At 45.9% G+C, this 23,499-nt stretch overlaps 1 protein-coding gene across 1 annotated transcript in view; it reads left to right on the top strand.

The window, feature by feature from the left end:
* Positions 1-23,499, top strand: part of LOC147095717 (complement C4-like) — a 383,861-nt gene that overhangs the window by 335,814 nt on the left and 24,548 nt on the right. The window contains exons 30-35 of the mRNA XM_085973700.1: positions 10,190-10,249; positions 12,762-12,855; positions 13,935-14,091; positions 15,743-15,845; positions 21,134-21,208; positions 21,773-21,875. Of these exons, the coding sequence (XP_085829826.1) occupies positions 10,190-10,249; positions 12,762-12,855; positions 13,935-14,091; positions 15,743-15,845; positions 21,134-21,208; positions 21,773-21,875 (592 nt within the window). The remainder of the gene's footprint in view (positions 1-10,189; positions 10,250-12,761; positions 12,856-13,934; positions 14,092-15,742; positions 15,846-21,133; positions 21,209-21,772; positions 21,876-23,499) is intronic.

Consider the following 23,499-nt stretch of genomic DNA (forward strand, 5'->3'; position numbering starts at 1 on the left):
CTGGTGCCCCATTCATGATCACATTTGCCGTGTATCCCCACCGTCTGTGGGGTAGCTGCTCAGCTTCCGTGGTATACACTGTGTACTCATCGTTGTCCTCCAGTGTCAGGGTGTGTGTCTGCGATGCTTGTGTTGGCTTTGCTGCAGCAGCCTGAGCTTTCTTCATGCAGACACGAGCTATGTGTCCTCTTTTCTTACAGAAATGACATACCGCTGACACAAATTTGCATGTAGTGGAACCATGGAGAGCCCCACAGCGGAAACATTTTCTTCCTGTCCCTTTAGTTGCCTCCATGTCTCTCGCAGCAGCAGCTGCGTGTGTGGTTTTGTGCACCTCCTCGGCGGCCTGAGATGGTGCTGCCTCTGTACGGAGCATACGTGTGTTCATCGATGCAGCCTCTGCTGCTAAAGCCTTCTCCTCGGCCAGTCGGAACGTCAGAGCCTTCTCCGCTAACAGCTGTCTCTGCAATGCCGAGTCCAACACTCCACACACAATCCGATCACGGAGCATATTGTCTAAATGGTCACCAAAATTACAATGTAATGAGCATTTCCTCAACTCAGCAATGTAACTTGAAATAGATTGTCCAGGCTGTTGTTTACAATTGTGAAAATGGAAACGCTGCACAATCTCTGAGGGTTTTGGGTTCAAATGTTTCTGCAGCTTCTCAATCAAATCAGCATAATCCACCTCACTAGGTTTACAAGGAGCCACCAATGAATGCAGGATGGAGTAAGTAGCAGCTCCGCATACACTTAGCAACACTGAGCGCTTCTTCTCTTCTTTGTCAATATTATTGGCCTCAAAGAAACACCCCAGTCTTTCTGCGTATTCCCCCCATGACATGTCCTTATCCCCAGAGAACTCTTCAATACGTCCCAAGGTCGTCATAGTTTTAACGTGCACTGTCCATTTAAGATCCACGGACTTTTTTCTTTTTTTTTTTAAATTCTTTTTCTCCTCCGGCCAGAGTTACGGTAGCTACACTCACGGTAGTTGCCTGGCCCGCACAATACTCTGTCCGCCGTCTACGTCGCAGCTAGCCAACTATCAAAATGCCATTGATGTTGCTAGCTGAGTGACCCGCTCATTGCAATTTCCAATATCACGGCTGTAGGTTCGCATGTCTATCTCCGTCCTTCTAGAGAGTTCAACAGCCGCCTCATCGCCAGTATTGCATCTTGACCGAACAGTAATGAATAGAGGAGACGGAATGTACCTTTTACTATTTACTGAGTAAATGGGTGGACATTACAGCACATTGTCTGCATGGCAGAACCCGAAACTGAAAGTGAAAGACAAAGTAAAACTGAGCCCCCCAGCACCCCCTTCAGGTAACACCCGGGAACTGGGACAAACTTAATTGAAGCAAAACTCAATACACAACAATCACAATGCTCTAGACTCCATGAAAGGGTTCTACTGCAGTTGCTCCTCCTGTGGATGCTGCGACAATTTCAAGACACAGATCGATAGCTTTTTGTTGGTTAGGGGTATCAATGGATATGGAGCAAAGGCGGTTAAATTTTGTTGAGGTACAGATCAGCCATGATCTAATTGAATGGCGGAACAGACTTGAGGGGGCGAACGGCCTCCTCCTGTTCCTATGTCCTTATGTTTCCTCTGTGTAGATTAACCTCACGCTGTTATCTGTATCGTCATGAAATTAAAGCGCCCTAACTCCAGCGTGATTCTTTTCTCTGGGGCGCTGAGGGTGCCCTTCAGAGTTGTGCTCCATTAAAAACGGCATGGTATTCACTGTTAGGTCCGTGTATCTTAATGTTGTGTCCTTCAATAATCAGACAACAGACTGCAGGGAACGATTCAACAGGTGTTTAATGAATGAGGGTTACTCTCGAACTAACTATACAGATCACTACTCAGGGTTTATATACAGGTGTGGTCACTGCCGGTACTACAGTATACAGGAGCTGTAAAAAGTAGTTCTCTCCCTTAAGGTATATATACATTACATACATTACAATTCCTCCCCTTTTAGATTAACAGTACCACAATACTCATTTAGCAATTAGCATTTTGAATATACAATGTTATATGAAAATCGTCCATTCATATATTCAGTCTCTGGGGAGGCTTCCTGATTCTTTCTGGATAACGCCTTTCCCGAGTGTCTCGCTCTTGGTACGGAGGCGATTCTAGCACCCTGTCATCAGTTGATTCATCAGCTTCCAATGCTATTGTTTCTGAGGTAGATGCGACCTGTACATCGGGTTCCTCACCAGGTACGTATGGCCGAGACATGGGGTTGACTCGTTCCTGTGACTCTAGGATCTGGTCAGCATGGCGTCTCACAATGTTCTCCCCAACATCCACTGTGTACATTAGTGGCCCCTGCCGTGTGCATATCGTTCCTGGTTGCCATTTCTCTGTTCGGTAGTCGCGGGCCAAGACTGGTTGCCCTACATTGAAGCTCCTTGTCGGCTTCTCATTGATGTGCTGGAATTGCTTACTCTCAACATCTCTTCGTACATTTGGTCTGAGCAAATCCAGACGAGATCTCAACCTTCGGTTAAAGAACATCATGGCCGGGGCCTGGTTGGTGACTGCATGTGTCGCATTTCTGTAGGCTAACAGAAAATTGTCCACCTTATGCTGCAGTGGAATGTCGTCATCGCACATGGCCTTTATTGCTTTTTTAAAGGTTTGTATGAACCTCTCAGCCAATCCATTTGTGGCTGGATGATACGGGGCGGATGTGTAATGCCTTACCCCATTCTTTTTCATAAATCTTCGAAACTCTTTGGACACAAACTGTGGTCTGTTATCAGAGCAAATCTGCTCTGGCAAGCCGTTCCTGGCAAAAATGGTCCGTAGGACTGCAATAGTTTTCTCCGTGGTGGTGGAGTACATTTTGATCACCTCAGGCCATTTCGAGTGTGCATCCACAGCTATTAAAAACATTGAGTCCATGAATGAACCAGCAAAATCAATATGCACCCGTTGCCATGGAGATGAGGGCCACTCCCATGGGTGTAGAGGGGTATGTGATGGTGCATTTCGGACTTTCTGGCATCCTGAGCAGCTCTTGGTCAGGTCCTCGATTTGCTGATCGATCCCCGGCCACCACACATAAGCCCTAGCAAGGCTTTTCATTTTCACCCCTCCTAGATGACCTTCGTGAAGCTAATTGAGCACTCTCTCCCTTAACTTGGGTGGAATTACCACTCGGGATCCACACATCAAGGTCCCCTGGCATACTGACAGCTGTTCTCTTCTGGATGAGAATGCTGGCAACAGTGAGTCGCCATGAGCTGGCCATCCCTTCACCATCAAATCATATACCCGAGACAGTGTCGGGTCATTTCGGGTCTCCTTCTCTATACCAGTGTTAGTTACTGGCAAGCATTCAATTATAGTCGAATGAAATATTTCGATAGGATCCACTGCTGGTGCTTCCTCCGCAGTAGGCAGTGGCAGGCGTGATAGCCCATCAGCGTTTCCATGCTGTTTCGTGCCCTTATACTCTATTTCATATTGGTGCGCCCCTAGAAAAGGGGACCATTTTTGTAGCCGTTGTGCAGTCATCACCGGAACGCCCTTCTTTGGATTAAAGATGGAGACAAGTGGTTGGTGGTCAGTCAGCAAGGTGAACTTCTGCCCGTGCAGATAGTGATTGAACTTTTTCACTCCCCACACTAGGCTGAGGGCCTCCCTTTCAATCTGGGCGTACTTCCATGGTACCCCCGTTTGCAGTAGGGTGTTCAGTGGGTGTAGTACGGTAGACAAATTCGGCAAGAACTTATGGTAGAAGTTCACCAGCCCGAGGAACAACCTCAGTTGTGACACATTTTCCGGTGCTGGAGCCTTGACTACTGCCTCAATCTTTTCAGGGGACTTATGTAACCCCTCTTTATCAATAACTTGGCCACAATACGAGATCTGCTTCTGGAAAAACTCGCATTTGTGGCGATTAGCTCGGAGCGCATATTCCTTCAATCTAGTGAGCACCTGCTCCAGGTTGGTGAGGTGATCACTGTCATTTTCGCCCGTGACCAGGATGTCGTCCAAATAACACTGGGTACCTGGAATCCCTTGCAGGACTTGTTCCATTGCCCTTTGCCAAATAGCCGGAGCTGATGCTACCCCGAACACCAGCCGGTTGTATTGGTAGAGACCTTTATGAGTGTTGATCGTGAGGTACTGTTTCGAGGCTTCTTCTGCCTCCATTTGCAGGTACGCCTGGGCCAGATCAATCTTAGGGAAGATTTTCCCTCCAGATAGCGAGGCAAAAATATCTTCAATCCGCAGAAGCAGATATTGTACAGTGTGAAGGACTGGGTTCACTGTCACCTTAAAGTCCCCACAGATGCGAACCTTCTTTGGTTCCCCAAGCGTATTAATCAACGACCACTTCATTACAGGAATGATGGGTGTAGCCCACTCGCTCCAGTCCACTTTGGGCAGTACTCTTGAACGTTCCAAACCTTCCAGCTCTGCTTCGACGGCTGGGCGGATCGTATAAGGTACCGGTCTGGCCTTAAAATCTTTGGGCTTGTATTTTCCTCTATTTTGATCGTCGCTGTTATGCCTTTTAGTGTTCCGAGTCCCTGCTGGAACACTTCTTGTGCGTCAGTTAGTATTTTTGACAGTCGTCCAGGTGTGATGTCGTCATCCTTTATGGCATCTACAGTCAGTGCTTGTATGGAATGCCAATCTAGCTGTATCTTCCGGATCCATTCACGTCCTAGTAGTGGTGGTCCTCCATCTGGCAATACATTTTGGTCCATTTTTGGTGTTTCCTTGCCGTTATATATAACGTTCACCCTTATTTTTCCTTTGGGGTAGACTTTTTGCCCCGTGTACATCTTCAAGACAATCTTTGTATCTCTCAAGGGTATATGTGAGAGTAGCCGCTTGTAGTCCCTTCGGTTTATGACTGTTCGGGCTGATCCTGTGTCCAATTCCATTTTCACTTGGACTCCTGCTATCTTGAGCGTGACCCAGATAGTTTGGTGATCCTCCGTTTTGAACACATTATGTAGTTTCAGACAACCCAGCTCCTTGCTTCCGGAGTTTGTATCACTCTTCTGTTCGTCTGAACTACGCTCCGTCACCTTATGCACCTTCTTGTACTTCTCCTGTGGAGATTTCTTGTTGCTGGTTTTCTTTCCCGACCTGCAGACTCTTGCTATGTGTCCTACTTTTCCACACTGTCTGCACACATTGTCTTTGAACCAGCAATCATTATGGTCGTGTGTTGTTCTGCCGCAGCTATAGCACTTCACTGTTCCGTATGACATTTCATTTGTGCCATATTCTTGCGGTCTCCGTTGTATCTCTGCAGCATCCCGTGCTGCTGCTTCCTGTGATACTGCAATGCTGAAAGCCTTGTCCAGCGTAAGATCCTTTTCTGATAGAAGCCGTTTCTGGGTTCCTTCACTTTGAAGCCCACACACAAACTTGTCCCTTAAAGTATCTGCTAGTCTCGTTCCAAACTGGCAGTGTTTCGATAGCTTGCGCAGTTCCGTTAAATACTCAGCATTACTTTTATCTTTATGCTGGTTCCTTTTGTGAAACTTAAATCTTTCTGCTATCAGCAGCGGTGTGGGGTTTAAGTGGTCCTGTAGGATTGACACTATGTTTTCAAAATCCTTTTCTGCTGGCTTCTCTGGGGTTACTAGTTTTCGTAGTAAGCCATACGTTTTTGCACCCATTGAACTCAACAATACCAGCGCTTTCTTGTCATCTGGCACTTCATTCGCCTTGCAGTATACTTCTATGCGTTCGACATATGTCGTCCAATCTTCGACTTCATTGTCGAACGCTGTGATACTGCCACTCTTCGGCACTTTTGGGTGTGGTTAGACTGGCTTAAAATGGCATCTCCCGTGCTTTCCTTTCTTCCCCGCTGTGGCTTAAAATGGCATCTCCCGCGCTGCTGCCAACGCCGCTCTCGGCGGTCCTTGTGGCAACTGGCGATGCCCTGTGGGTTTCATTCGCTGCTCCTGCGCTGCTGCCAACACCGCTCTCTGTGGTCCTCATGGCAATGGCAGCGCCTTGCGTTTTCCTGCGTGCCTCTCTCCCCCGTTGACGCTGCTCGGCCCTTGAACACCAGCTGCGCTCTGCTCTCTCTCGCCTCTCTCCTCCGTTGACGCCGCTCGGTCCTGAACACCGGCTATGCCCTGTGCGCTCTGCCCTCTCTCTCTCCCCCGTCGACGCTGCTCGGCCTTTTTCTGTGCCGCTCGGTCGGCTCTAGCCCGCCGCTGTCTGGGAAGGGTCTGCACAGTACCTGTTGCCAGCCCGTTTCGCTGGACCACCGTGACTGGAAAGCCAAGCCTGGCTCTCGACAGCCTCCACTGCGATGCTCAAATCTCCGCTAGATGACTGGGCGGTTGCCCGTGGTCGACGCCCGTGCTTCTGGACTCGACCTTCTTCCATTGTTCTCCAGGAGCGAATCCCTGGGAGGTGATGCAGAGTTGCAGGTAGGTTCGAATCTGCCTCGTTGCCAATGTTAGGTCAGTGTATCTTAATGTTGTGTCCTTCAATAATCAGACAACAGACTGCAGGGAACGATTCAACAGGTGTTTACTGAATGAGGGTTACTCTAGAACCAATTATACAGATCACTACTCAGGGTTTAGATACAGGTGTGGTCACTGCCGGTACTACAGTGTACAGGAGCTGTAAAAAGTAGTTCTCTCCCTTAAGGTATATATACATTACATACATTACATTCACCACACTAGGCGATCCACCAGAACAGGGAATCAGTAAATAGGCTCCAACCGATCAGCTAGTTTCTCAAATTGGAGACGGAGCATTGCTGACTAGGGAGATCCCAGTGTCGATGTTCGGTCCGAATGTTAAAATGGGCCGTCAGCATTAGGCATTCCCCTGTGCCTGTACCGGGTTGGGCATGAATGCTCCAGCCATGCAATAGTCTTTTTTTTAAATTCATTTATGGGCTGTGGGCATTGCTGGCAATGCCAGCATTTATTGCCCATCCCCAGTTGCCCTTGAGAAGGTGGTGGTGAGCCGCCTTCTTGAACTGCTGCAGTCCATGTGGTGATGGTACTCCCACAGTGCTGTTAGGTAGGGAGTTCCAGGATTTTGACCCAGTCACGATGAAGGATCGGCAATATATTTCTAAGTCCGGATGGTGTGTGACTTGGAGGGGAACTTGGAGGCGGTGGTGTTCCCATGCACCTGCTGCCCTTGTGCCTCTAGGTGGAAGAGGTCACGGGTTTGAGAGGTGCTGCCGAAGGAGCCTTGGCGAGTTGCTGCAGTGCATCTTGTAGATGGTACACACTGCAGATACGGTATGCCGGTGGTGGAGGGAGTGAATGTTTAAGGTGGTGGGTGGGGTGCCAATCAAGCAGGCTGCTTTGTTCTGGATGGTGTCCAGCTTCTTGAATGTTGTTGGAGCTGCACTCATCCAGGCAAGTGGAGAGTATTCCATCACACTCCTTACTTGTGCCTTGTAGATGGTGGAAAGGCTTTGGGGAGTCAGGAGGTGAGACACTCGCCGCAGAATACCTAGCCTCTGACCTGCTCTTGTTGCCACAGTATTTATGTGGCTGGTCCAGTTAAGTTTCTGGTTAATGGTGACCCCCAGGATGTTGATAATGGGGGATTCGGCAATGGTAATGCCATTGAATGTCAAGGGCAGGTGGTTAGACTCTTGTTTGTTGGAGATGGTCATTGCCTGGCACTTCTGTGATGCGAATGATACCTGGCACTTATCAGCCCAAACCTGAAGGTCGTCTAGGTCTTGTTGCATGCGGGCATGGACTCCTTCATTATCTGTGGAGTTGTGAATGGCGCTGAACACTGTGTGTCATCAGCGATCATCCCCATTTCTGATCTTATGTTGGAGGGAAGGTCATTGATGAAGCAGCTGAAGATGGTTGGGCAAGGACACTGCCCTGAGGAACTCCTGCAGCGATGTCCTGGGGCCGAGATGATTGACCTTCAACCACCACAACTTCTTGTGTACACGAAGAAGGCTCACACGCTAATAGAATTCAATTGGACAAGATATCAGAGAGCGACCGAAGCATCCGGACCTGCAAATGTAGTCAAGAGGAGCACGCATGAGGAAATTAGCATGGGAAGACTGTATAACAACACACTATAATAAGCAAATTCGTATACATGTGACAGACTAAGAGATCAATAACAATTTATACTCTGATTAATCAATGACCTCAAATTAATCATAGCAGCCCGGAATTTGCGGCGGGAGGCGGAGCTCCGGAGTATGCCTTCGACCCGAGTTTTTAAAAAGTCCGCACCTACCTGCTGGCTCCCGGGCTTTGGCGACTGGTTCCTGGCCCTCCAGGTGCACGGCAGCGTAAAGGCCCATGGATCCCAGGGAGGCAGGCGTTTCGGAATCATCCCTGGGATCACCTGGGCCGGGTCCTCCTATCAGAATGAAGGATTCCTCATCATGATTCTGGGGATATGAGGAATCCCCAAATAATTAAATAATTTATACAACTGGGATGAAAATAAACGTTCCCATTTTCAAATTTAATTGAAATTCCCTTCAGTAAAGCATATACAATAAAAATTTCATTTGGTCCAAAAGTAATTTTAAACTTTTGAATCCGTGCCAAAATTTACATCAACTAATTTTAAATGTTTGTGCATGATTTTTTAAATTTTAAGTTTTGAATGTAAGATTCATGTTCACCCTTACGCTGGTGAAAGCAGGCCCGAGGGTTTCGAAGATCAGCCGTGATCTTATTGAATGTTGGAGCAGGCTCGAGGGGCCGAATGGCCGACTCCTGCTCCTATTTCTTATGTTCATGGGTGGGCATTTGCAGGGCGAACCTTGCCAGATCGCAAGTTTCGGGTTTACGTGCATGCGCAGAGCATGCAGGGACTCGCAATCCGCCGAGCCTTTCCGATGACTTACGACAGTGGAGGCCGAGAGTGAGAGCACAAACTCCGGGCCCAGCCTTTCTACAGCGACGTCTAAAATCTGGCTCATCAAACAAAAAAGTCTGTTGATTGGACAGTGGTGCTTTTGATGGGATCGCAGCCTTGGATTGCTCAACGTCAAATTATCCGTAAATCGAGACTTGGCACGTTTTACACTTTACTGCCGCACCACAAAGCAATCAGCTGCAAGAGAAAAAGAAGAGAAATATTCAACTTGCATTTATGCAGCACCTTCATGTCCTCAGGATGTCCCAAAGTGCTTTGCAGTCAATGAAGTACTTTTGAGGCATAGTCACTGTTGTAAAGTAGGAAGAGAAAGAGTTCAGTCAAAAAGTTGCGCAATAAACGATATGGTGATGGGCAGGTATTTTGCCAAAGTCAAGGACAAAGTTTGCGCAGCAGTGTATATACTGAACAGTGACATTTAAGCTCTGCGCAGGAATTTTTTTCATGTATATTAAGGTCAACATATTGGGCTAGAAATTGCGGTCGGAGGCGTACCTCCGGAATACGCCTCCAACCCGTGAAAGGATGATGAAAGTACAGCCTGGCGGCCTTGCTGCAAAAACCTGCGCTCTCTGGCCTCGAGGCGGAGGGCAGCAGAATGGCTCACGAATCCCAGGGAGGCAGCCGGTGCAGAATCACGTGGGCCCAGTCCTCCAATCAATAAGCAGAATTCCATTTCAATAATTTACAAAGGAAATCCCCTAATGATATGCAATGGAATCCCAAAATATAATAATTATACAATTCAACGAATTGGAATTTTATTGATAATTACCTTCATTCCACCAATTTCAATAAAAATTTAATTTTTTGATAGTTTTGTACATCATTAAAACTGTAATCCAGGCCAATATTTGCAAAAACTCATTTAATACAGTGCATGTGCATAACTTAGGATTTGAAAATGTTTAATTTAAGCCTTAGATAGCCCCTTACACTGATGCAAGCAGGCCCTGCACCTGCTTGCATCAACAATAAGACTTACGTGGGGAATTGCTGGCCAGTCTCTGGGCAAATAGCCCAACTCTGTGCCAGTGATTGCTTTTTCGTGGCCCCCGCAGATGGCCTATCAACGCAAGTTCCGTATTCCACGCATCCGCAAGCACGTGAGGAAATCCCGAACTTGTGGGGCATTTCAAAGAGGATATGATGGCGTACTCTGAGAGTGCGCTGTCACAAACACTGCAATTTCAGGACCAATAAAGATCAAAAGCCAACGTATATGCAACTAAATACGCTGTTACATGATACGTAACTTATTTTGTCTCCTGTTAGTTCCCACTTGGACACCACATTAACATCGAAGTGTCGGGTAAAGGAAATGGAACGCTGACTGTGAGTCAATATTTTTAAGCTATAAATTGTTTATCTCACATTTCCTAGTGTTGTGCCACCATTAACAAACATACAAAGTCTGTTGCAAAATATCACGATGAAACAAAGGGTTTTGAGCCTTCAGGATATTAAGGGGAACAGATAGACTAGATATGAGAGAAACTATTTCTGCTGCTTGAGGATTCTAGGACTAGGGGGCACATTCTAAAAATTAGAGCCAGATCTTTCAGGAGTGAAATTAGGAGACACTTCTACACACAAAGGGTGGTCGAATTTTGGAACACTCTTCCGCAAATGGCAGTCGATGCTAGGTCAATTGTTAATTTTAAATCTGAGATTTGTTAAACAAAGGTATTAAGGGATATGGACCAAAGGTGGGTATCTGGAGTTAGGTCACAGATCAGCCATGATCTCATTGAATGGCAGAGCAGGCTCGAGGGGCTGACTGGCCTCCTCCTGTTCCTATGAGCTGGCTTCTGGCCCACTTTACTCTATATACTTGCATTGGTCTGAGCTGAAGGTGCTGTGAGTTCCCAATGCACTGCATTATGGAGCATTCCGATTGGACACGATACAAGTGGAAGCAGGAAAGAAATTCTGTTTTAACTGGCGTGAGAATAAATTTTCCATGTGCGTATATTGATCACAGGGCCCACAGGATAAACAAGCCACGTGTGACTGAACATTCAAGAAATCGTGAGTTACTCCCGGGAAAATGAACAGCAGCGTGTAGTGTAGTGTCATGTAAAGCTCCATTCGAACCTTCGGAGACTTGTGTTCCACCTTTCTAACTAGATATTCATAGGTGCATTCAAGGGGCAGCTAGATAAGTACATGAGGGAGAAAGGAATGGAAGGATATGTTGATGGGGTGAGATGAGTTCGGGTGGGACAAAGCTCGTGTGGAGGATAAACACCGGCACAGACCTGTTGGGCTGAACGGCCTGTTTCTGTGCTGTAAACTCTTTGACAGCAGTATGTATTACATAGACTATTACAATCAGTTCCGGGCTTTTTGGTATTTCAGGGATTTCGTTTATTTGGTACTTAGTTGACTGACAAATACGAACAGCCAATTCACATTACGAAGTAGCTCTTATTCCATTACGTAACAACAACAACAACTTGCATTTACATAGCGCCTTTAACGTAGTAAAACGTCCCAAGATGCTTCACAGGAGTATTATAAGACCAAAAAATTGACACCGAGCCACATAAGGAGAAATTAGGGCCGGTGACCAAAAGCTTGGTCAAAGAGGTAGGTTTTAAGGAGCGTCTTAAAGGAGGAGAGAGAGGTAGAGAGGTGGAGAGGTTTAGGGAGGGAATTCCAGAGCTTAGGGCCTTGGCAACAGAAGGCACGGCCACCAATGGTTGATTGATTACAATCAGGAAGACTCAAGAGGGCAGATTTGGAGGAGCGCAGATATCTCGGGTGGCGTTGTGGGGCTGAAGGAGATTACAGAGATAGGGAGGGGCGAGGCCAAGGAGGGATTTTAAAACAAGGATGAGAATTTTGAAATCAAGGCACTGCTTATCCGGGAGCCAATGTAGGTCAGTGAGCACAGGGGGTGATGGGTGAACGGGACTTGGTGCGAGTTAGGACACGGGCAGCCGAGTTTCAGATGACCTCAAGTTTACGTAGGGTGGAATGTGGGAGGCCAACTGGGAGTGCGTTGGTATAGTCAAGTCTAGATGTAAGAGAGGCATCGATGAGGGTTTCAGCAGCGGATAAGCTGAGGCAAGGGCGGAGACGGGCGATGTTACGGAGGTGGAAATAGGCGAGCTTAGTTATGCCGCAGATATGACGCACAATAAATCAGTCGTAGCTACTATGCAGGAACGCGTGAGATCATTGTTCCATGTGGTTGGAATACAAGTTGTTCAACCTAACGCTACAAGTGTACAAAGGCAGCTCGGACTTGTGTCGCGCTGTTTTTATATTCTACTAAACGCTTCTAATGGTTACCTACCAGTACGGTGATTAAATCTGAATTGGGTCTCATTAGTTCTATAACGTCATGTCTATTCTTAGACAGCTAAGACTGAAATTGCACCCCTTATTATATTTTTAGGTATGGATTTCTACAATTAGCTGAACTATCTTTTCTGTATGATGTACATATATCTTGTAGTTTTCATTGTGTTATACCTTCAATTATGTCAAGTGAGGAAGAATCATATATTCTTGGCCAATAAGTTTCCACACGTCTAGTCTTACGACACGTTAAAAAAACTGGACACGATGCATCGCCGACAAGGTAAACATTGCAGGGAGATTCCCTACGTTTGTAATTTTACGTGTAAAATTGTGCCTATAATCTGAATTTTCCTCCTATCTTTACAATGCCGCTAACTCATCGTGACCAGAGAGACTCCTTTCTTGGTGTTGTAAAAGTACACATTCCTTGTTTCTCACAAACATACCTACAAACGTCACTATTGCACACGTCCGTTGAAAAACTATGACGTTGTGGCTGTTCATTTTAACCAGGATTTATTTCTGATGCTTGTAGATTCTGAAAACATACCACCTTCTGGCGGAACCCACGAGCAGCTGCAATTACTTCAGACTTGAAGTTACGATCAAAGGCAAGGTGGAATATGTGGGTGAGTATCATTAGATTCCACGCTGTCCTGGTAACCAAAATTCTGGGATGATGTGATGAGCTACATAAGAACGTAGGAAATAGGAGCAGGAGACGGCCATTCGGCCCCTCGAGCCTGCTCTGCCATTCAATAAGATCATGGCTGATCATCGACCTCAACTCCACTTTCCCGCCATATCCCCATATCCCTTGATTCTCCTAGAGTCCAAAAATCTATCGATCTCAGCCTGGTGAAATGGGCGGACACATGGGCAGGTGACATTTAATGCAGAGAAGTGTGAAATGATACATTTTGGTAGGAAGAATGAGGAGAGGTGATATAAACTAAATGGTATAAATTTAAAGTGGATGCAGCTACAGAGAGAACTGGGGGTGTATGTACACAAGTCCTTTTGACGACAGCAGGATCAGATGTTGAAAGAGTATATGGGATCCTGGGCTTTATTAATAGAGGCATAGAGTACAAAAGCAAGGAGGTTATGCTAAACCTTTAAGATACTGGTTAGGCTCCAGCTGGAGTATTGTGTCCAATTCTGGGCACCGCACTTTAGGAAGGATGTCAAGGCCTTAGAGCAGCTTCAGATGGGATTTACTAGAATGGTACCAGGGATGAGGGACTTCAGTTATGAAGAGAGATTAGAGAAGCTGGGATTGTTCTCCTTAGTGCAGAGAAGGTTAAGAGGAGATTTGACAGAGTTGTTCAAAATCCTGAAGGGTTTTGCTAGAGTAAATAAGGAGAATCAGTTTGCAGTGGCAGGAGGGTTGGTCACCACAGATTACAGATTTAAGGTAACCGGCAAAAGGTGACGATGGAAACAATTTTTTTTCACAGCCAGTTGTTGTGATCTGGAATGCGCTGCCTGAAAGGGCGGTGGAAGCAGATTCAATAACAATCTTCAAAGGGAATCCGATAAATACTTGTGAAGAGAAAAATAATTACAGGACTATGCGGAAAGAGCAGGGGAGTGGGATTAATTGAATAGCTCTACCAAACAACCAGCCCACACACGATGCACCGACCGGCTTCCTTCTATGCTGTGTCGCTCTATGATTCTATAATGAGGTTTCCCATTCTCACAGGACGCCCGGATTACGCCAACTATGCAGATTACGACGAGCCTTTACCAGGGGACCAGCCGCTCGGTGAAATCGGCTGGTTCGATCTTCGATCCCGGAGAAGGAGAGAGGTCCCGGATGCTGATAAAGACAGAACCATTTATTATGAAGTCTGTGCGTGGTAAGTGTCACTAACCTCTTACAAAGAAAACAAAAAGCTGTTCCATGTGTGAAACCGGAACACATTGCACATTAGTGGGTCGTGAATGTAAACATGGTGCATTTCTGTAAAAGACTTTACTTTGCAATAACACATTAACAATTGGGCATCATACAGCCTTTTGATTCCTTTTATTTGTTATGTCTTCTCTCTCTTAGGCAGTCCCTCGGAACTGAGGATGTCTTGCTTCCACATTAAAAATGAGTTCTCAGGTGACTGATGAGTCCAGTGCGGGACCTACAGTCTCTGTCACAGGTGGCGCAGACAGTGGTTGAAGGGGCGGGTGGGTGGGGTCCTTGGGTTGACGTGCACTCATTGCGCTGCTTGCGCTTGGCTCCCGCTTGCTCCCGGCGAAGAGACTCGAGGTGTTCGGCGCCTTCCCGGATGCTTCTCCTCCACTTTGTGCGGTCTTGGGCCAGGGATTCCCAGGTGTCGGTGGGGATGTTGCACTTTTTCAAGGAGGCTGTGAGGGTGTCCTTGAAGCATTTCCTCTGCCCACCTGGGGCTCTTTTGCCGTGTCGGAGCTCCGAGTAGAGCACTTGTTTTGGCCAAAGCTTCGATGCTGGGGATGTTGGCCTGAATAAGAACACTGATGTGGGTGCGCCTATCCTGCCAATGGATTTGCAGGATCTTGTGGAGGCAGCGTTGGTGGTACCTCTCCAGTGCTTTGAGGTGCCTGCTGTACATGGTCCATGTCTCTGAGGCACACAGCAGGGCGGGTATCACTGCTGCTCTGTAGACCATGAGCTTGGTGCCAGGTTTGAGGTCCTGGTCTTCATTTCAAAAAGTACTTCATTGGCTGTAAATGGCTTTGGAACGTCCTAGGACTGCATGGTGCACTTCTGTTAAGGCATTTCACATTTTGCAGATTTCACTTTGCAATATCACATTAACAATTGAAAATCAGATATTCACTCTTTCTTTCTTTCTTTCTTTCCTTCCTTCCCATCTTTCTTTCCTTCCTTCGCATCTTCTTCCTTCCTTTCTTTCCTTCTTTCTTTCTTTCTTTCTTTCTTTCCTTCTTTCCTTCTTTCTTTCTTTCTTTCCTTCTTTCTTTCTTTCTTTCCTTCTTTCTTTCTTTCCTTCTCATCATTCTTTCCTTCTTTCGTTCTTTCTTTTTTCCTTTCTTTCTTTCTTCCCTCCTTCCTTCCTTCCTTCCTTCCTTTCTTTCTTTCTTTCTTTCTTTCCTTCTTTCCTTCTTTCCGTCTTTCTTTCCTTCTTGTCTTTCTTTCCTACCTTCTTGTCTTTCTTTCTTTCTTTCTTTCTTTCTTACTATCCCAATTCAATCTAATGCTCAAGCAGGTACCAAAACTATTGTGACTGAAATTACATTATTATGTGACTATGTGGACGATTTCAAAGGAGATTGCTTCTGTCCCCAGTTTAAACGATCCAGTTGTTTTAAAGAAATGAGCACCTTTGTTAAAATAGTGCATGAGGTAATTCCCTGTCAATGCGTTAAGGATCCCTGTGCTAACATTCTTTCTTGTCTAAGTGAAATTTTCCATTAGCTTTCCATTCGTGCCCACAATACACCGCATCACTCTGATTGGATTAGACGCCAATTGACACACTTTGGTAAAATCGAATCTTGTTGTTCTATTTCACAAAGGCATGAACCAAATGGTGACAGGAGTCAGAAAGCCTCTGGAATGGCGATTGTGGACATCTCACTTCTCAGTGGATTCGAGCCGGAGACGGCAGATCTGGATAAGGTCAGACTTTCGTTTTACCCGAAGCCAATGTTAGGAAGTGGCCGAGTGTTACTGGCCGGTGGAAGTGATGGCACTGGTAGGACCAAAAAATTGGCGCTGGAGTCTAATTATCATCAGCCCCACGGTAAACTCAGTGTCCTGGTGATGTTGGTCCTGGCAGCAGGCTCCAATGTGGCGTGCCCACATGACGTTGCTGTTTCTACAGTCTCGGGAAGCAAGGCTGTGATTTCACGAAACAGTGTGGGATTCTTCAAATGACTTCTGAAATGGAAAAAATTTAAAATGATGTAAAAATATGCAATTTTCAGCCCACAACTGCCTTCTGAGAAAAAACATTAAAAAGAATTCCCAAATGGGAGTCTCCACCTCTTAAAGCTGAATTTCCTTCCGTCACTAAAGAACTGAGAAAAGTGCCTCAGCACTAACACAAATGGCTCAGCAAGCCAGGGAAGGGGTACCCAGGGTCTCGCACGCAGCACTCCAGCTTTGTGCAGGGGGTCAACACTGCAGGAGAGGTCCTCTACCCGAAAAAGAACGATGTGGGACCTCTTCATCGAGCCCGTCACTGCCAGCAGTGTCGCCCCCACCACCTGGCTCCAGTGCCCAAAGAAGCATCATGACCTCAGACCAGTGGTCAAGGTCAGTGAGTGCATCTTCAAAAGCCGTCTCCTACCAACTGTATCACTAGCCTCACACACTGCTCAATGTACAACTTCCCCCACCCCCCACCCCCATCGCTCACCTACCAACAATCTGTAACAAACACGAGGAACACCTCCCATTCCTAGCTTCACCTCACCCCCTTGGAGGAGACAGTGCTGGCCATTCTTGGCAAGGGCATGGCTGAGTCCTTGGCCACGGCGGGGCTGAAAGGATACAAGATGCTGGTATCCTCATACGTTATCTTCCTTCTGGCATGCACCTCTTGCTTTCCCGCCCTCCCCTCACCATAACTCCACACTTGTGCCTTCCTCATTTCACACACCCAAGAAATGCAGCCTGCCCAGCCAGTGGGTGACCAAGAAGAGGGAGAAGAGAGTGAAGAAGAAGAAACACCATTACTCGATTTCACACTGGTTTAGAAACGTGTTCAGTGAAGTCCTCTTCTATTGCCCCGCGGTGAGAGCAGTGGGCAAAAATAAGGAAGGTGCGGCTGTTGAATGCGCTTGAATTCTGAGGTACCTTGGAATTCGGACACTCTGCCTTGGACATGCAGGCAGACAGGTTCTTCATAACGATCATTGGCCCATTTTGGTCTCCCAAATGCTTCTGGTCAGTCTCGGCTATTGTAGGACATTGGAAGTTTCCACCTTCCATTCTGAGTGAATAGAAAGGGTTACTGTCGATTCACAGGTAGGTTTGTGTGAGCGGGACCCAGTATTAAAGTGAATACAAATCAATGTCCTTTTGCCATGTGAATAGTTTTAATTTGTAGATATAAGGAAGGTTAGAATCATAGAAACATAGAAGATAGGAGCAGGAGTATGCCATTCGGCCCCTCGAGCCCGCTCCGCCATTCAATGAGATCATGGCTGATCATCCAAATTCAGTACCCTGTCCCTGCTTTCTCCCCATGTCCCTTGATCCCTTTAGCCTCAAGAAATATATCCAACTCCTTCTTGAATATATTTAATGAATTGGCCCCAACTGCCCTGTGTGGCAGAGAATTCCACAGGTTCCCCACTCTCTGGGTGAAGAAATTCCTCCTCATCTCAGTCCTAAATGGCTTACCTCTTATCCTTAGACTGTGACCCCTGGTTCTGGACACCGCCACCATCGGGAACATCCTTCCTGCATCTAGTCTGTGTAGTCCTGTTAGATTTTTATATGTTTCAATGAGATCCCCTCTCATTCTTCTAAACTCTATAACGAATATAAGCCTAATCGACCCAATCTCTCCTCATACGTCATTCCTGCCATCCCAGGTATCAGTCTGGTGAATCTTCGCTGCACTCTCTCCATGGCAAGAACATCCTTCCTCGGATAAGGTGACCAAAACTGCACACAATACTCAAGGTGTGATCTCACCAAGGCCCTGTACAACTGCAGCAAGATATCCTTGCTCCTGTGCTCAAATCCTCTTGCTACGAAGACCAACATACCATTTGCCTTCTTAACCGCCTGCTTCACCTGCATGCTTACCTTCAGCGACTGCTGCACAAGAACACCCAGGTCTCGTTGCACTTCCCCTTTTCCCAATCTATTGCCGTTCAGATAATAATCTGTCTTCCTGTTTTTGCCACCGAAGTGGATAACCTCACATTTATCCACATTTGCCATGCATCTGCCCAATCACCCAACCTGTCCAAATCGTACTGGAGTTTCTCTGCATCCTCCTCACAGCACACCTAGCTTTGTGTCATTTGCAAACTTGGACATATTACATCTAGTTCCCTCGTCTAGGTCATTTATATATATTGTAAATAGCTGGGGTCCTAGCACCAATCCCTGCAGTACCCCACTAGTCACTGCCTGCCACTCGGAAAAAGACCCGTTTATGCCAACTCTTTGCTTCCTGTCTGCCAACCAGTTCTCTATCCAAGACAGTACCTTACCCCCAATCCCATGTGCTTTAACTTTACACGCTAATCTCTTATGCGGGACCTTATCAAAATCCTTCTGAAAGTCCAAATACACCACATCCACTGGTTCTCCCTTATCTATTCTACCAGTTACATCCTCAAAAAATTTCAGTAGATTAGTCAAGCATGATTTACCTTTTGTAAATCCATGTTGACCCTGTCCAATCCTGTCACTGTTTTCCAAGTGTTCTGCTATTACATCTTTTATAATGGTGTGGAGATGCCGGAGTTGGACTGGGGTGGACAAATGTAAGAAGTCACACAACACCAGGTTATAGTCCAACAGCTTTATTTGAAATCACAAACTTTCGGAGCGCTGCTCCTTCGTCAGGTGAAGTGGAGAAATGCATAAAGACACAGCTTATATAGTCAGAGAATCATGTCAGATGTTTACAGGTAATGTTTCCAACTGCCATTTATCACACCTCGGCAGAGAGATAATCACAGCAATCAAAGGTGTGAATGGTGTCCAAACAGGTCAGTCAGGAAAACATTACATCAAAGAACAATGAGGTGGGGTCACAAGGGGTCAAATATTGCAGACCCATGAGGACGGCCTCAACCGAGATCTTGGGTTCATGTCACGCTACATGTAACCCCACCTGACGCAGGGTCATCCAGACTCGAGTCGACATTGGCTTGTTCTCTCTACACAGACGCGGCCGGACCTGCTGTGATTTCCAGCAAAAAAAATGTTTTTTGTCTGTTTTTTTGTTTTTCATACAGACCTCAGCATCTGCAATATAAGCTGTGTCTTTATGCATTTCTCCACTTCACCTGACGAAGGAGCAGCGCTCCGAAAGCTTGTGATTTCAAATAAAGCTGTTGGACTATAACCTGGTGTTGTGTGACTTCTTACATCTTTTATAATGGACTCTAGCACTTTCCCCACTACCGATATCAGGCTTACCGGTCTATAATTCCCCGTTTTCGCTCTACCACCCTTTTTAAATAGTGGGGTTACATTAGCTACCCTCCAATCCATGGGAACTGTTCCAGAGTCTATAAAATTTTGGAAGAAGACCAGCAATGCATCTACTATTTCTAGGGCCACTTCCTTAAGTACCCTAGGATGTAGATTATCAGGCCCTGGGGATTTATCGGCCTTCAATCCCGTTAATTTCCCTAACAATACTGATTTCATTCAATTCCTCCCTCTCATTAGACCCTATGTTCCCCAACATCTCTGGGAGTTTATTTGTGTCCTCCTTTGTGAAGACAGAAACAAAGTATGTATTTAATTTGTCTTCCATTTCTTTGTTCCCCATTATAAATTCCCCTGATTCTGACTGCAAGGGACCTACGCTTGACTTCACCAATCTTTTTCTCTTCACATATCTATAGAAGCTTTTACAGTCAGTTTTTATGTTCCCTGCCAGCTTACTCTCATAATCTATTTTCCCCCTCTTAATTTATCCCTTTGTCCTCCTTTGCTGAATCCTAAACTGTTCCCAATCCTCAGGTTTGCTGCTTTTTCTGGCCAATTTAAATGTCCTCTCCTTGTATCTTATGCTATCCCTAATTTCCCTTGTTAGCCATGGTTGAGTCACCGTTTTTTGTTTTATTTTTATGCCAAACAGGGATGAACAAATTCTGTAGTTCATCCATGCGATCTTTAAATGTTTGCCATTGCCTATCCACCGTCAGCCCTTTAAGTAACGTTCCCCAATCCATCCTAGCCAACTTGTGCCTCATACCATCGTAGTTTCCTTCATTTAAATTCAGGACCCTAGTCTCTGAGTCAACTACTTCACTCTCCATTTTAATGAAGATTTCTATCATATTATGATCGCTCCTCCCCAAGGGGTCTCACACAACAAGATTGCTAATGAATCCTTTCTCATTACATAATACCCAGTCTAAGATGTCCTGATCTCTAGTTGGTTCCTCGACATATTGGTCCAGGAAAGCATCCCATATACACTCTAGGAATTCCTCCTCCACAGTATTGTTACTAATTTGGTTAGCCCAATCTATATGTAGATTAAAGTCACCCATGATAACTGCTGTGCCCTTATTGCACGCATCTCTAATTTCCTGTTTAATGCCATCCCCAACCTCAGCATTACTGTTTGGCGGTCAATATACAACTCCCACTAACGTTTTCTGCCCCTTGGTATTTCTGAGCTCTGCCCATACAGATTCCACATCATCCGAACTAATATCCTTCCTTACTATTGTGTTAATCTCCTCTTTAACCAGCAATGCTACCCCACCTCCTTTTCCTTTTTTCCTGTCCTTCCTGAATATTGAATACCCCTGGATGTTGAATTCCCAGTCTTGGTCACCCTGGAGCCATGTCTCCGTAATCCCAATTATATCATATCCGTTTACATCTATTTGTGCAGCTAATTCATCCACCTTATTACGAATGCTCCTCGCATTAAGACACAAAGCCTTCAGGCTTGATTTTTTAACACTCTTAGTCCTTTTAGAGTTCTTATTTACTGTGGCCTTGTTTGATTTACACCCTTGATTTCTCTGCCTTCCACATTTGCTTTTCTCCTTCCTGTTTTTTGTTTTTATCCTTGCTTCGCTTTCCTCTGTCTCCTTGCACAGGTTGCGACAATGTGGATCAGTAACCATCATTAATAAACAGGGAGCCTCACATCAGTGCATTAAAATGCACAGCAAGAAACATGTTTATATCAGTAAAGCATGGATGTGACTGAACTTACAGTAATTGGAAATACATTTATTTTTCAGTTAAAGTATCTTGCCGACAGGTACATCGATTCATACGAGTTCAAAGACGGGAGAGTGCTCCTCTATCTTGAGACGGTAATGTCACTATTTGTGCGTGTGTTTCATTTTGTAAATAATTTTGTATACGTTAGCTCCCTTCTCTCCTGGTACAGTTCCACGAGCCCTGGGTAACCGGATTATCTGGCGGTATTGCCTAGGCTGAGTCTTGTCAATCTGTGGGACTTGAGAAGTTAGGGCAAGGCCGCCAGTGCTTACGGGACTCTCGCCCTGTGCCCACCCACAGGAAGGTTTGCTCGACAGTCACCTGGAAACAAAATCTTCACCCTCAATAGCCCGAGAATGGAGAGAACAATTGCAGCTCCCTGAAACCAATTGGAGCTTCCTTCTACCACCAGAGTTCAAATGAGCGAAATCAGCACATCAGGGAGGCTTTATTAATTATAAAACTATTCATAGATCAGCAAATTAATAATGTCCAGTCACAATAGTGCAATATGTTGAAAGAATTTCTCCTCATTCTTGCAACATGAATAATATTCTTGTATTTAGTATGCTGCGTAATGACTATCTAAAACCGTGAACTGTGCATTTTATGTGTGTCTGTTTCTGAAGCGTCTTTGATGATTGTTTCCCCTGTAGGTTACTGAACACAGAGAATGTGTTGTATTTGGTGCAAAGCAAATTATTCCCATTGGATTAATACAACCAGCAAGTGCGACTCTCTATGACTATTACAACCCAAGTGAGTAGAGACGCTGCCTAATTACAGTCTGTTTTGAATGCACAATGAGCCGGGAGTTTCCTGAGGTTGATGGCTCAGGAAGTGAATCATCCCCTTTGACCTGCTGTGCACTGAACCTGTACAGGAGCTGACACTGAGACACACACGAGCCGTACCATAATGGAGAATTATTTCAGCCCCAGTGTGATTACTTAGGATTCTTTGTCTGTCTATTGGTCAAGCGACAGCTCTCTTTATGTAGATATGTAGTGTTATTAGCAGGTGTCAACATTCAGAATGTCCAATGATTGCACAGTGTTCAATTCCATTCGCAACTCCTCAGATAATGAAGCAGTCCGTGCCCGCGTGCAGCAAGACCTGGATGACATTCAGGCTTGGGCTGAAAAGTGACAAATAACATTTGCACCACGCAAGTGCCAGGCAATAACTATCTTTAACAAGAGAGCATCTAACCACCGCCCCTTGACATTGAATGACAGCACCATCACTGAATCCCCCAACATCAGCATCCTGGGGGTCACCATTGACCAGAAACTTAGCTGGACCAGCCACATAAATCCTGTGGCTACAAGAACAGGTCAGATACTGGGTATTCTGTGGCGAGTGTCTCACCTCCTGACTCCCCAAAGCCTTTCCACCATCTACAAGGCACAATTAAGGAGTGTGATGGAATACTCTCCACTTGCTTGGATGAGTGTAGCTCCAACAACACTCAAGAAGCTCAACACCATCCAGGACAAAGCAGCCCGCTTGATTGGCACCCCATCCACCACCTTAAACATTCACTCCCTTCACCACTGGCATACCGTGGCTGCAGTGTGTACCATCTACAAGATGCACTGCAGCAACTCGCCAAGGCTTCTTCGGCAGCACCTCCCAAACCCGCGACCTCTTCCACCTGGAAGGACAAGGGCAGCAGGCACATGGGAACACCACCACCTCCAAGTTCCTCTCCAAGTCACACACCATCCTGACTTGGAAACATATCGTTATAGTCACTGGGTCAAAATCCTAGAACTCCCACCCTAACAGCACTGTGGGAGCACCTTCACCACATGGACTGCAGCGGTTCAAGAAGACAGCTCACCACCACCTTCTCAAGGGCAATTAGGGATGGGCAATAAATGCTGGCCTTGCCAACAACGCCCACATCCCAGGAACGAATATAAAATAAATTCTTAATCTGCATCTAAGGAAAGACTTGCATTTATATAGTGACATCAGGACGTCCCCAGTGCTTTCTGACATAAAAACAGAAAATGCTGGAAATACTCAGCAGGTCAGGCAGCATCTGTGAAGAGAGAAACAGAGTTAACGTTTCAGGTCGATGACCCTTCATCAGAACTGGAAAAAGTTAGAGGGCTGAAAATTCAGTAGGGTTAGCGCCCCATTTGAGGCGCTAGAGGGCCTAGCGCCGGAGTTATGGCCGGTTTGTAAATTCAGTGGGGCCCTGCTGTTAAGTATGTGTATTGTATTGAACAATTAACACAAAGACTTAAACGTATAACTCAAACAGGTCTTTACTGGTTGGAGGTAGGGACTATACATAGGTCTTTACTTCATGCCCACAGGCGGGAACTGAGGGGGATCAGTACCCACAGTACTATTTATACCCCTATGGCCA

This window comes from Somniosus microcephalus, unplaced genomic scaffold (assembly GCF_052327205.1).
Source record: "Somniosus microcephalus isolate GS21.2 unplaced genomic scaffold, FLI_Smic_1.0 unresolved_chr1, whole genome shotgun sequence".
Lineage (NCBI taxonomy): Eukaryota > Metazoa > Chordata > Chondrichthyes > Squaliformes > Somniosidae > Somniosus > Somniosus microcephalus.